Below are 16,992 nucleotides of genomic sequence, written 5' to 3'. Positions count from 1 at the left end.
CAATTTGTTTACCACAATGCAATAAGAGAGTTTTTCAGAAAGTAAATCTCATTTAATGATTAAATGTTTATCAAATTAATTTTTATGTGATGAACTGTCTAGTTTCTTCAGGTCAAGGTTTATTTCCCTAGTCAAAAGCATTTTAGGATGTTAAAAGTGACTATAGGTGACATATACCTAGAAAGTTGTGGGCGGTTGGTACCAGCATTGAAGAGAGTGGGAGAGGCATGGGTAAACCACTTCTCAGAAAGAAGGTTGTAGGTTTCAATAGCAGCATCAATATCTTCTTTGTGAATCCCCACAGATACCCTCATCAACATGTGTTGTGGTCTTTCAGCCACTAAAAACAAGATAAATTTTTCACATGAAAACTAGGCTGAGATATGTACTTGAGTCTAAAAAAAGGAACAACAAAAGACAATTTAAAAAATTTTATACCAATAAGCAGCAAGATTATTCATAAACTAAACCTAAAGTTTAAAGTGTTACTTAGAGTTTAAATAGAAATGTTAAGGCAAATAGCTTAAAGTTCTATTTTCAATACAATGAACAGAAAATATAACACACAAACACATTCATGTCTCACCCTTCCCATTGATCTTCAACAAATAGGATCGCTCCAGTGTCTAGAAAAAGCAAAACAACCGAAAAACTTCCAGAGCATAGTTTTTAAAGACATAGTAGATATATCATTCACAATATGCAACTGTTTAAATCTACTCAGTTTTTAAAATAATCTTAAATGACAAGAATATCATATTTATATTTACTAGCTTTAGCTTAGAACATTATCAATTGACTATTTTTTCGGAAAAGAATGCCTGAAAATTTCTGGAAAAAGCTAACTCTACATTAATATGTATAATGTTAATAGCAGAAGTTGTGGTATTCACTATATTATAATGGTTCATATCATTAACATTTATAAAATCCTTATAACAGCCTAGGTACTGATCAAAGCAACAAACACACACTCACTTAAACTTCAAGAGCATTTGATATTGAAATTTTATTATTATCCCCATTCTAAAGATGAGAAAACTGAAGGACAAAGGGATTAAGTACCTTGCTAATAAGAAATGAAGCAGTGATTTGAACCTAGGTGGTCTGACATCAGCATCCACATTCTCAATCACTATATAACAGTTTATCAACAAAAAAGTACCTAGAAAATCACTTAGCACATAGTAGGAATTCAATAAATAGTTGTTGCATATACAGAATAATATTGAATCATTCTGACAAATTACTTGCATAACTCCACAGGTATCCAGAAATAGTATTTGGAAAATTTGAAAACTGCAAATGAATAAGCTATCTTTCTTTAATTCAAACAATCACCACTACCCTAACCACACTAATCCCTCAGGACCATCCCAACTCCCAACAAATTACTACCTTTATAATTATATCACTAAAACATAAACAAAAAACTGCATTTCCTAACTGAAGAAGGAATTCCCACTTATTTGAAACCCATTATTTACCTTAAAGCCAAAGTAATTATAAGAGAAATCTCGGTCATAGATAATTGCAGAATTCAGGCGCTGGTGAAGGTTTAAAAAAACAAAAACCCATAATTAAGATAATTAGACTTATTTTCACAAAATTTGTTACCTTTCAGCCCTGATTTCAGAACTAAAATTGATACAGGATACAAGAGATAACACTAAGTATTATTGTTGTAGAATAGAAATCCATACCTAATATTAAGGGAAAAAATTATATAAATTGAGTATCCTAACTAGGCTTAAAAACACATACATTAAAAGACTAGAAGAAAACATATAAGTTGTACATAAGTAAAAACATAAATGTGACTTTCCCTATTGTGCTTACAGTATCTCTAAAAAGGGAAAGAATATGAGCATAAAAGGGACTATATTATCATCCTAAAACATGTTTTTAGATTGGCTATTAATCCAAAAGTATTGGAGCCATATAAATACTAATACATATCTTTATTTTCCATTTTAAACTGTACATAACAATATATGATAAACAATTACATTAATTCTAAGGCTAATCAAATCCATAGTCCTTTAACAGGTTTTAAACAAAATATTGATGTGACAGTGATGTTTTAAAGCAGAACTGGCCATTGTTACAGAGCTTTTGTAGGCTATAAAGCCATTTAAAGGAAAGAAAGCAATTAGGTACTAATAATCATTTTGGATAGAGGAAAATAGAGTCAATTTTTCAAAATACTATCAGTGTTGCCATATAAGGATCCATGTCCGAGGACTAGAAAAATCTATACAAAACTCCTCACTTTCTCTTAAACTTTTAAGGGCATCTTTGTTGCCAAAGGCAGGTAGGGGCTTTGCATGATTTATGGAGAACTGAGATACTTGATTATCAAAATTTATATTTTAGATACAAGTTTTTGATGTCATTAATTTTTGTTTCTCACCTATCTTCAAGATAATACACATGAACACAAACAACTCACTCAGTTTTCTCTCAGTCTCTTTAACATGTGATACATATTTACAGATAGCCAACGAATCACTCTATTACCTTCAGTTAAAACTGATTTCTAATCTGTGCAGATATGCATGGTAAATAAATTCCGTGTGCAAAGGGCCTGGCTGGATCTACCCATCTTTCCCTCTGTCCTCTGAAATGTAGTTAAGAAAGGAATTGAAACACAAATGGATAATTTTTAAGTTGCTGAGCAAGAAGATCTTCCAAAATTTTATCTGAGCAACCTTTTTGGAAGTCAGTTTGGCAATGTCTACCAAAATTTTGAACGCACATACTTTTTGGCTCAGCAATTCCACTGAAGGGATTTACCTCACCAATATACTCATCTATAAGCAACTCACTACCATATGAGAATAGCGACTGCAGTGATAAATGGAAACAAATATTCATCACTAGATCAATTCTTACATATATATATATAGTGATGATATGGCTATAGGATAGAATGCTATGCAGGTGTTAAAAAGAACAAGGTAAATTCATAAATGCTAATAAAGAACTATCTCTAAGATACACCTGTAAGTGAAAAAATATTAGAAAGAATAGTATGCACAGTACATTACCACTAAAAGGCAAAATAAATGTACATACACCATGTGTTATAGAACAATTCTGGAAAAATACATTTTAAAATGACAAAGTGCTATTCTTTCTAGACAAGAAAACTAGGATTCAGAGAAGGAGAATTACTTTTTACCTCTATCACTTATCATAGTGTTTAAATTTTTTAAAATGTGTTCATTGCCTTAAAAAAAAAACCTATAAAAGCTTTTTCACCAGAAAAGCATTCTACATACATCTTTATTTGCCAAAACAATATCCAATGTTGACTTGGCCACCATGGGAGAGTGTTTGCCATTGTGTGGGTTTATATAGTTGAAGAGGTCTTCCATTACATCTAAAAACAAAACAACAGAAAATTAAAATACCAAAATCACTTAACAGCAAGTTCAATACTCAGGTTAACAATTTAAAAGTGGTTCTCAACTGTTTTTCATCCCAACTCACCTTAGTACCTAGCAAAGACAGTGCTCAATGGACAAATACATGTTATATAAATATACACGGAAATTTACGTAAGTAAAATAAGGAAACCCTTAAAGAAATAACTTTCCAGAGTTGGAGTGAGCATATGCTCTTATAGTATAGCATATGCTCTTTGAAAAAGACTGCCAGATGATTCTAACACTTACCCCATTAAGGATTTATTAGGTGAAAATAAATAAAAGAATAAATTATAATCTCAAGTTTTCTTTTATCCTAACAAAACAGAAACTCAACTTAAAATTCAAAATCTATCATCTCAAGGATTTTACTTCTATAAATGCACATTGAGTAAAAAGCTCTCTCTCTTTCAGATATCATAGCAGATATTTGGTCCTCTGAGTTTACATATAATACAGACACATACAAAGCTGGCATTCTGACACTGACTTGAATCCATAGATCAATTTTGGAAGATCTGATATCTTTACTCTTATAAATCTACTGAAGAGGGAGATATAATGTTTAAAGTCCCACATAAAAGATCTGGAATTGAGAGCCAAAAGATTTCTACTCTCAGTCTACCAGCTGACTTCTTACATATCACTTTTTATATACTTAACAAATTATTTAACTGTCTTTTGCCCACATTCTGAGCTGTAAAATGGGAGTGATGACTAATGGTGACAAAAGACTGACTGTAACATTTTGTTTAACCTAGGAATTACCAATAATTTTTTTTTCCAACCATACCACCACCAAGCATGTAAAGAGGAGCTTCAAAAAAAAAAAAAAAAATAGAGAGAGAACAAAAAGATAAAGAAAAGTTTTCACTGACCCTTCCATGCAGCAGATGAGCAGCATGGAGAAACAGGAAGTTCTAGTCTCCCTCTGCCATCAACTTGCACACTTCGCTTTTTTAAACAAGATATAACTTTTCTTTTGATACTCAAGGTTTCATTCTAGTATGCCTATACATTTTCTGAGAATACTAAAGTCTTTCTTTTTCTTCTAGACTCACCACTGAATACTTTCTTGGTTTCTTTGTGCAAGTTAGAGACGGCAATCCTTGCTGCCAGGATGGCATAGTCAGGGTGCTTAGTAGTCAAGGTTGCGGCTGTCTCAGCAGCCAAAGTATCCAGTTCCACAGTAGTGACCCCACTGTATAAGCCTTGGATTACCTTCATAGTGATCTGAGCCTATAAAAGCAAAGCTAAAAATTACTTGTGCTTTTCCAAAAATCAACATCTTCCTTAAAAGAGCAATGAAGAAAACAATCAAATTTATATCAAAATAAAAGATAATTTCCTTTTATGAAAAATCATCTTTCAGAATTGTACGCTGTGGAAAATTCAGTAATGAGACTTCATAAGTGAATAGAGCTGCTAGAAAATGCATACTACATATATAATGAAGCGTCCAAAGAAAGAAGGAAGGAAAGAGGGAGAGGGGTGAGGGAGAGAGAGAGGGGAGAGAGGCAGGGAGTGGGCAAGGGAGGAAGGAGTGAAGAAAAGAAGAAAATTAGTTTTAAAGTCTAAGTAGAGCTTTACAAAGATTAACAGACACATAGGGAAACAGCTGAAAACAGACCAATTTTTCTATAAGTATTTTCCCATCTTTCATTCAAATTTTCTGTATATAATCATGGTTCAGGCCATATACTTACCTATTTTCCCCCAATTATTCCTAAGGACAAGTACAGGAAAGCAAACAAATCAAACTTTAATCAGTCTAGTGAAAGGAGATCAAAGTGTAAGCTAGAATTGGGGCTGAGCAGTTAGATAATTTAATGGCTACCCTTTAACACCTCCCTGGTGTGAATGGCTTCCCTGGTAGCTCAGACGGTAAAGAATCTGCCTGCAATGCTGGTTCCATCCCTGGGTCAGGAAGATCCCCTGGAGAAAGGCATGGCAACCGATTCCAGTATTCTTGACTGGAGAATTCTATGGACAGAGGAGCCTGGCAGGCTACAATCCGTGGTGTCACAAAGAGTTGGACACAACTGAATGCCTTTCACTTCACTTCACTTCTTTAACACTTCACAAAATATCTCAACTTTCATAATCTTCTCTGACATTTCACAATTACCTGTGAGATGGGTATTATAATTATCCCCACTTTACATGAGGAACCAGGTTACGGGGACTTGCCCAAGGTTTTTAATGTCTAAGTCTTCTGGCTCCATATCCCATTCAACCTCACTACATTTCACTGTTTTCAAGACCATACTGTAAGAGGCACCCCTTTTTAAAATACACAATGCCCAAGTCAAGAAAGACAAATTCTAAGTTGTATGTTGCTGCTGTTCAGTTGCCCGGTTATGTCCAACTCTTTGCAACCCCATGGACTGTAGCACACCAATCTAAGTTGTATATGTGTATGTATTTACTGAATCTCAAAAAAAAGAAAAAAACAGATTAGGGAATCCCTGAATGTCCAGTGGTTGGGACTCCGAGCTTCCACCGCAGGAGTTCAATCCCTGATGCAAACTAAGGTTGCCCAAGCTGTGTGGCCGCAAAGGAAAAAAAAAGATCAATCCAAATAGGAAAAGGAGTACATCAAAGCTGTATATTGTCACCCTGCTTATTTAACTTCTATGCAGAGTACATCATTAGAAACACTGGGCTGGAAGAAGCACAAGCTGGAATCAAGACTGCCGGGAGAAATATCAATAACCTCAGATATGCAGATGACACCACCCTTATGGCAGAAAGTGAAGAGGAACTAAAAAAGCTTCTTGATGAAAGTGAAAGAGGAGAGTGAAAAAGTTGGCTTACAGCTCAACATTCAGAAAACGAAGATCATGGCATACGGTCCCATCACTTCATGGGAAATAGATGGGGAAACAGTGGAAACAGTGTTAGACTTTATTTCTCTGGGCTCCAAAATCACTGCAGATGGTGACTGCAGCCATGAAATTAAAAGACACTTACTCCTTGGAAGGAAAGTTATGACCAACCTAGATAGCATATTCAAAAGCAGAGACATTACTTTGCCAACAAAGGTCCATCTAGTCAAGGCTATGGTTTTTCTAGTGGTCATGTATGGATGTGACAGTTGGACTGTGAAGAAAGCTGAGTGCCGAAGAATTGATGCTTTTGAACTGTGGTGTTGGAGGAGACTCTTGAGAGTCCCCTGGACTGCAAGGAGATCCAACCAGTCCATTCTGAAGGAGATCAGTCCTGGGTGTTCTTTGGAAGGAATGATGCTAAAGCTGAAACTCCAGTACTTTGGCCACCTCATGCAAAGAGTTAACTCATTGGAAAAGACTCTGATATTGGGAGGGATTGAGGGCAGGAGGAGAAGGGGACGACAGAGGATGAGATGGCTGAATGGCATCACCGACTCGATGGATATGAGTTTGTGTGAACTCCGGGAGTTGGTGATGGACAGGGAGGCCTGGCATGCTGTGATTCATGGGGTCGCAAAGAGTCGGACACAACTGAGCAACTGAACTGAACTAAATCCAACAGAAAATGAATGTCATTTCCCAGTTGACCAAAGCATGCCTCTCTCAAAAAAAAAAGTGTAATTACTAGTTTAAAATTTATCCCAATTACATGTTAGACCTAAACTCAGGTTTCTCCTGATCATTTTCTTCTCAGCAGATAGTCATGTTCAGTAAAAGAGTAATGAAGTCTTCTAAACACTTTCTGGTGCTACAAGGCAAGTAATCAGAACTCAGAATAAAACAACATCCATGTGCTAATAACCACTCCATATAAGCATGGAGATTTGTTCATCTACCCTAGAATGCTCATGTTGGCTCCAGCACCCTTGCACTCTGAAATGTATGCAACTGGCAACAGAACACCTAGGAGTCAAGATACCAATATTCTTCTTCCTATACTCTCACTCACTTGTACTAGTCATCCCCCTTCTCTTTGAACCTTTCTTATCTATAAAACAAGGGAGATAAGATGATCTCTCAGGTTTGTTCCAACTCTAATATTCTAAATGTAAAAGGGAAATGTAGTATTTAAATGTAAAAGGGAAATGATAATAAATATATCTTAAAGCTGTATAAAATTATTTTCTTTCGACCATTTGGTCAATTCAATATTTATCAAGCTTCTAATTATGTATGTGTTAAGCATTGTGGATATCGCAAGAACAAGATACAGGCCTCCTCAACAATTCTGGGGGAGGCTAGGAACATATAGTTAAATTCTATACTAGGTGGTTAATGCTATGAGGCCAGTGCAAGTGCTACAGTAATACAGATGTTGTTGTTCAGTCACTAAGTCATATCCGACTCTTTACGACCCCATGAACTGCAGCATGCCAGACTTCCCTGCCCTTCACCATCTCCCAGAGTTTGCTCAAACTCATGTTCATTGAGTCAGTGACGCCATCCAACAATCTCATCATTTGTTACCCCCATCTCCTCCTGCCCTCAATCTTTCCCAGAATCAGGGTCTTTTCCAATGAGTCAGCTCTTCAAATCAAGTGGTCAAAGTATCAGAGCTTCAGCGTCAGCATCACTCCTTCCAATGACTATTCAGGATAGTAATATAGATAAAATATCTAAACAAGGATGGGGCAATATGAGTTTTAAGAAAAAGATTATTAGAGACTCTATTTAGTAAGATCATTTTGAAAGTCATGTGGAATATGGATTGGAAGATGGCAAGGTGAGGAGGACAGTTTGGAGACCACTATGGACAGCAGTCTAGATAAGGGATGCTGCAGGTCTAGAGTAGAGGAGTTACAGAAGCTGAGGAGAAAAGCAGAGCAACTTGCTTATGGCTCTCCTAAATTTAAAGGTTGGCTGTGAACTCTATATTACTTTAACGTATCCTTTCCATATGGATAACAAAAAAAGCAAATTTCAAACCAATTTCTACCCAAATGACCACAATTTCAAACAAGTTTTACTACAGATTTTTGCACTTATGAATAAAATAATTTACTCAAGGAAGCCCCTAAGTGAAATGTTAATGTCAAGTTTTCCTCTTTCCTCAGCTTTATAGTTCTCTGAGAAGTCAGAATTCACAGCATAAACAAAAATTTAGGGGAAAAAGTGAGTTTTTTGTTTGCTTGTTGTCTTTTTGTTTTGTTTTTTTTGCCATGCCACATGGCTTAGGGACTGAACCCGGGCCACAGCAGTGAAAGCCCAGAGTCCTAATTACTGGATCACCAGGGAATTCCCAGAATAAAAAAAAGTTTTAAACAATAAATTCACATTTTACATCCAAGGCTGTAAGAGAATACCACACCAAAATATGTATATATAGCAAGAGAGTGAAGGGGAAGAGGTAAGAGACAAGTAAATGGAATCACATGAAACAAGCAACACAAGATATAAATCCTATTTACTTACAGGATCAACAAAGTCCATATTGAGCCCATAACAAAGCTTCTGGATTCGGGATGTAATTTTGTCGAACATAACTCGCTCTTGGCGGCCATCTAAAGAATCAAACCATACAATTCATATTAGCACTTACTAAGTTAGCAATACCAAAGAATCAAACATAATCAGCATGTAAACTTTTTCAACTGATCAAAACGAAATGCTCTTTTGTAGACAAATGACTCAGACCCCCAAGAGATTCATTGAGAGATTATTTTTTCATCTTCAAAAAGGAGAGACTTTATATTGAGTCTTCCCTTACATTACATATCAGATGGATTCTTGCAATAAATTTCCCAAATGATCTGTCCCCCCCAACCCTTGTCCCAAATGACAGGCATAATTATTCTTTAAAACTTAAGTCAAAACCATGTCATTACTCTACTGCCAAGAGTGGTTTATCATCTGTTTCAGAATCAAAGTCAAAATCATTACAATAGTCCACAGAATCCTACACAACCTGTCCTGTGAGCCCCTCCTCCAGGTCACCTCCTACTGTCCCACCTGACCCTGGCAACCTTGACTGCTTACTATATATACCTCTATTAGATCTTTGCTCAATGTCAACTTCTCAATAAGGTTTTCCCCAATCACTCTATTTTAAATTCCAATGCCCCAAACACAACCTTGCCCCTCTTACCCTTCTTCTATGCTTTATTTTTCTCCAGAGCACTTCTGATCATCTGACATGCTCTACATTTTACCTGTGTATTTGTTTATTGTATGACTCTTTCACTAGAATATAATTTCCAAAAGGAAAAAGATTTTGTTGTGATTTATTTATCAATGTATTTATTTCCCAGTGCCCAGACCAAAGCTCAAGGCCTAGCACATAGCAGGTACTCAAATAACTATTGAATGCTAAATGATTTATAAACCTGTCTCCATCCTAACACCTTCATGATAAATATGGCTTTTGTACTCTCCTAGAGTAATTAATGATTTGAATTTACTTCATACCATGTAAAGAAGTACTTCTTTCTACTTGTAACTCAAAACAATCTTCCAGAGGCAACCTGTTATTTTTTATTTTGGGGATATGGAAGCACATACATATGGACCTTATATAGTTAGTCCTTTCATGGTTTGGACTTATATCCTACAGCTCTTCCTTCTTCCTAACAAAAAGTCCGGCTGGCCCAAGGACTTTCTCAAACGTTTGATAAAGAATAATGAACAATAAGAAACTGTTAGTAACCCATCATCAATAAAAGAAGTTAGTTTTTCTTAAACACTAATACATTAACTAAGACAGCTCTTCTCTTTCTGATTACCACTGTGATCTCCTTTTCTAACCAGACTCACATATGCATTGTTTAACTCTGAAATAAAGTAAATTAGTTGGCACACACCAGGACTGAGCCCTTAATGCTATACTAACTGGTTAGGCAGATAGGTGACCACAAGGCAGCTGAAAATTTGCAGCTGTCAAATTAATCAGGAAACTGACAAAAAGTACAAAACCAACTCTCTAAATTCACACTGGGAAGAGGAGGCATACTAAAGGGCTAAAGGATCAGTGATCCACTGTTCTCTAGCCTATCATTTCACTTGGTCATTTTTTTTCAACCCATAAACTGATTTCATCATTTCACTAATCCCTGCTTACATTATCCTCTTCTCTCAAACAAGGCCCACCTTAATTTGGCCCCACATCTCTTCTGCTGATCCTTGTAAAAGGATCCTAATAAGGATCCTACATTCTAATAAGGCCTCCCATTCCCACATCCATATAACTGATTATACCTTACTCTGCCCAAAAGTCCTTCTTCCACCTTTCCATACATCTAACTCCTACTCACTCTCCAACTCTCACCATATCCGTGAAACCTGCCCCAAACACTGTAACTCACATTGCCCTCTTCCTCCTGTGAAATCCTCTTGAACACTAATTGTCTGATTTCCTCTTGGGTATAAGCTGTCTTTTTAAATTCCTCTCTTCAGGAAGACTTTGCTAATACTGTAAGACCAAGTATATGCCTCTTCTGCAAGATATGAACTTTCTATTCCCTCTACCTACAAAGTTCAGCTCACATATCTTCACACAGCTGGCTCTTAGTATTATTCAGAGCTCAGCTGAAATGTCACCTCCCTACCTGAGGATCCAATCCAAGGTTACCTTTTCATTCATCTTTATCACATTACCCTGTTTTACCACCACCATCTCACAAACCACTATCTGGAATTAACTCATTCTTACTTGTTTCTTGTATACATTTAACTACTGTCAGTCACTCACAACAGAATGTAAACTCCAGTCAGAAAAGAATTTAGCTTGTTTTGTTCACTGCTGAATCCATAGTACCTAACAAGTTCTCGGCATAAAAGAGATGCTGAATATAGTCAGTCCTCTGAATCCACGGGTTCCACATCCATAAACAGTATATGATCTGTGGTTGGCTGAAGCCCTGGATGCTGAACTGGAATTTGCACATGAAGAATCCACAGAGACTGAGGGGTGACCATGAGACTTGAGCATACACGGATTTTGCTATCCACAACAGGTCCTAGAACCAAATGCCCCATGGATACAGGGGAACGACTGTAAATACTTTCTGAATAATTGAATGAATGGGCTGCTTAGCCTGTATTTTACATATTAGAATACTGATCACCTTATGTTAATGTTTTTGTCTATTTTTCTCAATTGATTGTAAGATCTTTGAAAGCCAAACTATTTCTGCCTACTCACAATAACCTCAGTGCCGAGCACAGTAGCCACACAGATCTGTAAAATTATACAGTGGGCTGTTAAGGGAATGAGAAAGGATGGGAAGGAAGAAGGGAGAGGAAGGGTGGTGCGGGAGAGAGAGGATCTGGAATAGAAGAGATTATCAGAGTGCAAATAGATGCTTTAGAAAGTATTATTTTGAAAACTTTGTTTCAGTTTTACATAAATACTTACATATACATGTGTTTACTCAGTCATAATGGAAAATAATTTTTACTGTGGGTTACAAAACCCAAAGTTTTGAAAACACTATACTGAATTTCAAAGCACATTTTACAACTCGGCTACATTGCATTTATTCCAATGGTTCTCAACTTTTAATCTTAACCTCCTTGAGCAATACGATGCTGTCCCACCAAGAATAACAAGACAACAAATAAGAAAAATTCATCTACTATTCCCTTCTGTTATCTAATACTTTTCATATAGATTATTCCTATATCCCTAACACCCCTAAGATCATGGAAGATGGAGATGCCTTCTCCCTCTGCTATTTACCTCATGGTGCTTGGCAAGACATTACTACATTCAGTAAGTATTTTAAGTTTACTGCAGTTGCCCTACTGAATAATTATACTACGATTGGCAAAAATTGCATGTGTTAGTCTGCTTCTATACTATCATCCCAAAAATAAGGGGAGGAGAAAATACCCTAAACAAATTAAAGATGAAAAATAAAATTAACCTAAGTACAACTTTGTATATGAACAAGGCTTGCTGAATGTTACTTGCAGTCTAGCAGCAAACCATCTGGATCAAATTATGTTCTCTGAGGGAATTAGAAACAAAATAAGACCTGCCTTTTGTTGTAGGTAGTACTTTTTAAACGACAGTACTTGAAAGTGGACCCAAAAGGTTAAAAATGTAACACAGAGGTGTTACCCACTCCAGAGATTTATGACCACAAGTTTTTGATTCATCTGTTACAGATGTATCTTAAGAGCTTCTCATCCTTCCATATCTTTTTCTAAAGGTCTAAAAAAACTGAATCGTCCCCTCTCACAGGAATCAACCAACAAAAGTGCATTATGTGTTTCGGTCTTTGGTCTCGACAGCTAAAATGGGAGACTACAGAAATGGAGAGAATGATGTTTCAAAGATACTAATGACAAGAAGGGCCATAACTCTATCTCTAGGCTGTAAATGACCTAGTTACAATCAAATCAACTACATTCCTACTTACAACACTCATCATATTCTATATTTTAAAGTATTAGTTTGGTACAAAAGTAACTGAAGTTTCAGACTGTAAATTTTAAATCATTATAACTAGGCTCAAACATCTTTATTAATCAAAATAGGAACCATTACAATCAACACATTTTTGCTAATTAGAAATAAGTTCCTTTATTCCTGTAGTATAAAAATCTGTGCTTCAGGATTCGACGAACTCTTGGAAAGTATTTTCTGCCTCCTCAGGTTGTGGAAGCGTTTTGCCTGAAAACAGTTGTGGAGATGTTTTAAGAAGTGGTAGTCAGTTGGCGAGAGGTCAGGTAATGGTGGATGAGGCAAAGCTTCGTAGCCCAATTCATTCAACTTCTGAAGTGTTGGTTGTGTGACGTGCAGTCGGGCATTGTAGTGCAGAAGAATTGGGCCCACTCTGTTGCCCAATGCCAGCTGTAGGCGTTGCAGTTTTCGGTGCATCTCATCGATTTGATGAGCATACTTCTCAGATGTAATGGTTTCACCAAGATTCAGAAAGCTATAGTGCACCAGAGCAGTAGCAGATCACCCAATAGTGACCATGACCATTTTCTGGCGCAAGTTTGGCTTTGGAGCTTCTTCTCTGTTCAACCACTGAGCTGGTCATCACCAGTTGCCATATAAAATCCACTTTTCATCACATTTCACAGTTCAATCGAGAAACGGTCATTGTTGCATAAAATAAGAGAAGATGACACTTCAAATTATTTTTTTTTAATTTTCAGTCAGCTCATGAGGCATCCATTTATCAAGTTTTTACACTTTTTCAATTTGCTTCAAATGCCAAAGGACCACAGAATGGTCGACTTTGAGTTCTTCAGCAACTTCTTGAGTGGTTGTCTAAGAGGATCAGCTTCGATGATGGCTCTCAATTGTCATCAACTTTCAATGGCTGGCCACTACACTCATCTTCAAGGCTCTCTTTGCAAAACTTCTTTAACCACCACTGCACTGTACATTCATTAGCAGTTCCTGGGCCAAAGTAATGCTTAAAATTCTCCAAGCCAGGCTTCAGCAATGTGTGAACCGTGAACTTCCTGATGTTCAAGCTGGTTTTAGAAAAGGCAGAGGAACCAGAGATCAAATTGCCAACATCTGCTGGATCATGGAAAAAGCAAGAAAAGCAAGATGTTCCAGAAAAACATCTATTTTTGCTTTATTGACTATGCCAAAGCCTTTGACTGTGTGGATCACAATAAACTGTGGAAAATTTTGAAAGAGATGGGAATACCAGACTACCTGATCTGCCTCTTGAGAAATCTGTATGCAGGTCAGGAAGCAACAGTTAGAACTGGACATGGAACAACAGACTGGTTCCAAATAGGAAAAGGAGTCCGTCAAGGCTGTATATTGTCACCCTGCTTATTTAACTTATATGCAGAGTACATCATGAGAAACGCTGGACTGGAAGAAGCACAAGCTGGAATCAAGATTGCCGGGAGAAATCTCAATAACCTCAGATATGCAGATGACACCACCCTTATGGCAGAAAGTGAAGAGGAACTCAAAAGCCTCTTGATGAATGTGAAAGTGGAGAGTGAAAAAGTTGGCTTAAAGCTCAACATTCAGAAAACGAAGATCATGGCATCCGGTCCCATCACTTCATGGGAAATAGATGGGGAAACAGTGGAAACAGTGTTAGACTTTATTTTTCTGGGCTCCAAAATCACTGCAGATGGTGACTGCAGCCATGAAATGAAAAGACGCTTACTCCTTGGAAGGAAAGTTATGACCAACCTAGATAGCATATTCAAAAGCAGAGACATTACTTTGCCAACAAAGATCCGTCTAGTCAAGGCTATGGTTTTTCCTATGGTCATGTATGGATGTGAGAGTTGGACTGTGAAGAAAGCTGAGCGCCAAAGAGTTAATGCTTTTGAACTGTGGTGTTGGAGAAGACTCTTGAGAGTCCCTTGGACTGCAAGGAGATCCAACCAGTCCATTCTGAAGGAGATCAGCCCTGGGATTTCTTTGGAAGGAATGATACTAATGCTGAAACTCCAGTACTTTGGCCACCTCATGGAAGAGTTGACTCATTGGAAAAGACTCTGATGCTGGGAGGGATTGGGGGCAAGAGGAGAAGGGGACAACAGAGGATGACATGGCTGGATGGCATCACTGACTCGATGGACATGAGTCTGAGTGAACTCTGGGAGTTGGTGATGGACAGGGAGGCCTGGCGTGCTGCGGTTCATGGGGTCACAAAGAGTCGAACACGACTGAGCGACTGATCTGATCTGATCTGATCTGGGCCAAATGCGCTGTTGATGTTGCAAGCTGTCTTTGCTGCTTTACAACCCATTTTGAACTCAAAAAAATCGCTCAAATTTACTTTTTGTCTAACATCATTTCTATAGTCTAAAATAAATATAAAAATAAATAGCAAATAATCTTCAGCAAAAAAAGCACAAAGTGAGAAATATGCATTAAAATGATATATAACATAACCACATTTATTTAAGAATTATTCCAATACCAAACAGCAAAGTTCAAAAATGTAAAACCGCAATTACTTCTGCACCAACCTAATTATCTCACCCACTTCTGGAGCCTCTATTCACGGGCAGGTTCAGTAATAAATTTGGGCATAAAGTCCCCATCTTTGAGACACTCACAACCTAGTGGACAAAACAGTCAGTCAACCAGTATTTACTAAGTGCCTACAATTTTGAAATAACTTTAATGCTTTAACAGAGGCATACTGAGTAGACTCAAAACTTGTTCCTATCTGTCCCACATGGTTCTCTGTTAAAAGTATGCTTTGCCCTTGTTTTTCGAACCTGATTATAAACCTTTTCCTGAGGCAAGTCTGTCTCCTCTTAAAATTAATTTCACAGAATCAAGCAAAGGACTGACACAAACGAAGTCCTCAGCAAGTCTAACGGAAAATGTGTCGAGGAAGAACACAAGTTCCTGGCTCTTCCCGGTCCCCACCCTGTCAGAAGATGTCTTGGCCACCCTACTCTAATTCCCTATCTCTTCCTATCAAAGGTAAAGCCAACTAGTCCCGATCCCAAACTCCTCTGGGGCTATTCTTCCAACAATGGAAACACGGAGCGACAACTCTGTGGAGATGTCTGTGTCTGAGACTGACTTTTTAACCCCACAAAAAGAGATCAGGAAGCTGGTAGGTGCCCGTAGAATGCAGAGCCCCTGATTACCTAGCTTCCCCGGGGCCTAGGTTAGGACAGGCGACCATCTTTTTTTTATTGTTGTGACCAACAACAATAAAACTGTTGCTGGCTACGGGTTCGAAGTCCGGTATCACCAGCATCTAACTGGGTGACAATGCAGTTCGGAAGCCTCTCTCTGCCCGAAACGGAGCTAATAATCCCTACCTCAGGGGCTCGCGGAGAGGAATAAAGTACCGCCTGCAAAGTGCTGGGCGCACACAGTTACAACTCGCTAAGGGAAAGGTGTTACTACTCTTTAGATACGCGGCTGGATGACAGAGCCGAGGGGCGCAGATTGAAGCTCAGAACGGGGTTTGGGACAGACTGACGAAAGGGCAGGAGGCCGAGCGGCTGACAGGGCGGGAAACCGCTGCCGGTAGCGCGGGAAGCGGCAGAAGCCGGCGGGAGCGGCTAACTGCAGGGCGGCGGCGGCCCGCGTCCCTCACCCGCCAGCCCCTCCCCGGCCTCTCACCTCGCTTGATCACATGCATCGCAGCTAGTAACTGAGGCGCTGAGGGATGCGACACGAGACTGCAGCTCTGAGGCTCCGGTGCGATCGAGAAGGTGGCCGAGCACGGAGGGTCAGGCTCGAAGGTTTGCTCGGGTGCAGGGCCTGGAATTAGGACCAGAGAGCACTTTCCTCCACAGAGCAGAGGAAGGCAATCCGAATCCGCTTCCCGCTCCCGCCAGCCGCGACGCAAAAGCAGCGCGACCAAGCTCCAGTGACGTCACGTGACGCAGCCAGCGCCGCGGCCGGTGGGCAAGGCTAGCGTAGCAGAATCGGCCTGGCCCCACAGCCACCATGTTAAGTGTGGGCAGGGCCGAGGAGATGGCGCCTCTCCTACGGCAGCGTTGGCAGTGAAAGCCCCTGGCGGGAACGGAGATATCCCGCCGCCATGTTGGATGTGGGCACAGCGGAATTCTGGGCTCAGCCCGCCGGGTCTTGCCCCGCCCCTCGAGTGTATTGGAAATAGCAAAACTCCATCCATCCACTTTTTCGTGTCTTGACGGTTGTTAAATTATGATAACCCAAGACTGTCGTCTGAGGTGGGCTCTAG

The 16,992-nt window shown here is 38.7% G+C and overlaps 1 protein-coding gene across 1 annotated transcript in view; it reads right to left on the bottom strand.

Annotated features, from left to right (window-relative positions):
- RRM1 (ribonucleotide reductase catalytic subunit M1) overlaps window positions 1–16,752 on the bottom strand; it is a 40,510-nt gene extending 23,758 nt beyond the window's left edge. Inside the window, exons 1-7 of the mRNA XM_027563073.1 lie at window positions 16,407–16,752; window positions 8,795–8,883; window positions 4,493–4,670; window positions 3,285–3,385; window positions 1,488–1,547; window positions 587–626; window positions 178–340 (exon numbers count right to left, since the gene is read on the bottom strand). Of these exons, the coding sequence (XP_027418874.1) occupies window positions 178–340; window positions 587–626; window positions 1,488–1,547; window positions 3,285–3,385; window positions 4,493–4,670; window positions 8,795–8,883; window positions 16,407–16,425 (650 nt within the window). The 5' untranslated portion in view covers window positions 16,426–16,752. The remainder of the gene's footprint in view (window positions 1–177; window positions 341–586; window positions 627–1,487; window positions 1,548–3,284; window positions 3,386–4,492; window positions 4,671–8,794; window positions 8,884–16,406) is intronic.
- Window positions 16,753–16,992: the final 240 nt, after the last annotated feature.

The sequence above is a fragment of the Bos indicus x Bos taurus genome, chromosome 15 (assembly GCF_003369695.1).
Source record: "Bos indicus x Bos taurus breed Angus x Brahman F1 hybrid chromosome 15, Bos_hybrid_MaternalHap_v2.0, whole genome shotgun sequence".
NCBI classification, from domain to species: Eukaryota; Metazoa; Chordata; class Mammalia; order Artiodactyla; family Bovidae; genus Bos; species Bos indicus x Bos taurus.
This window is presented reverse-complemented; position numbering and strand designations above follow the sequence as displayed.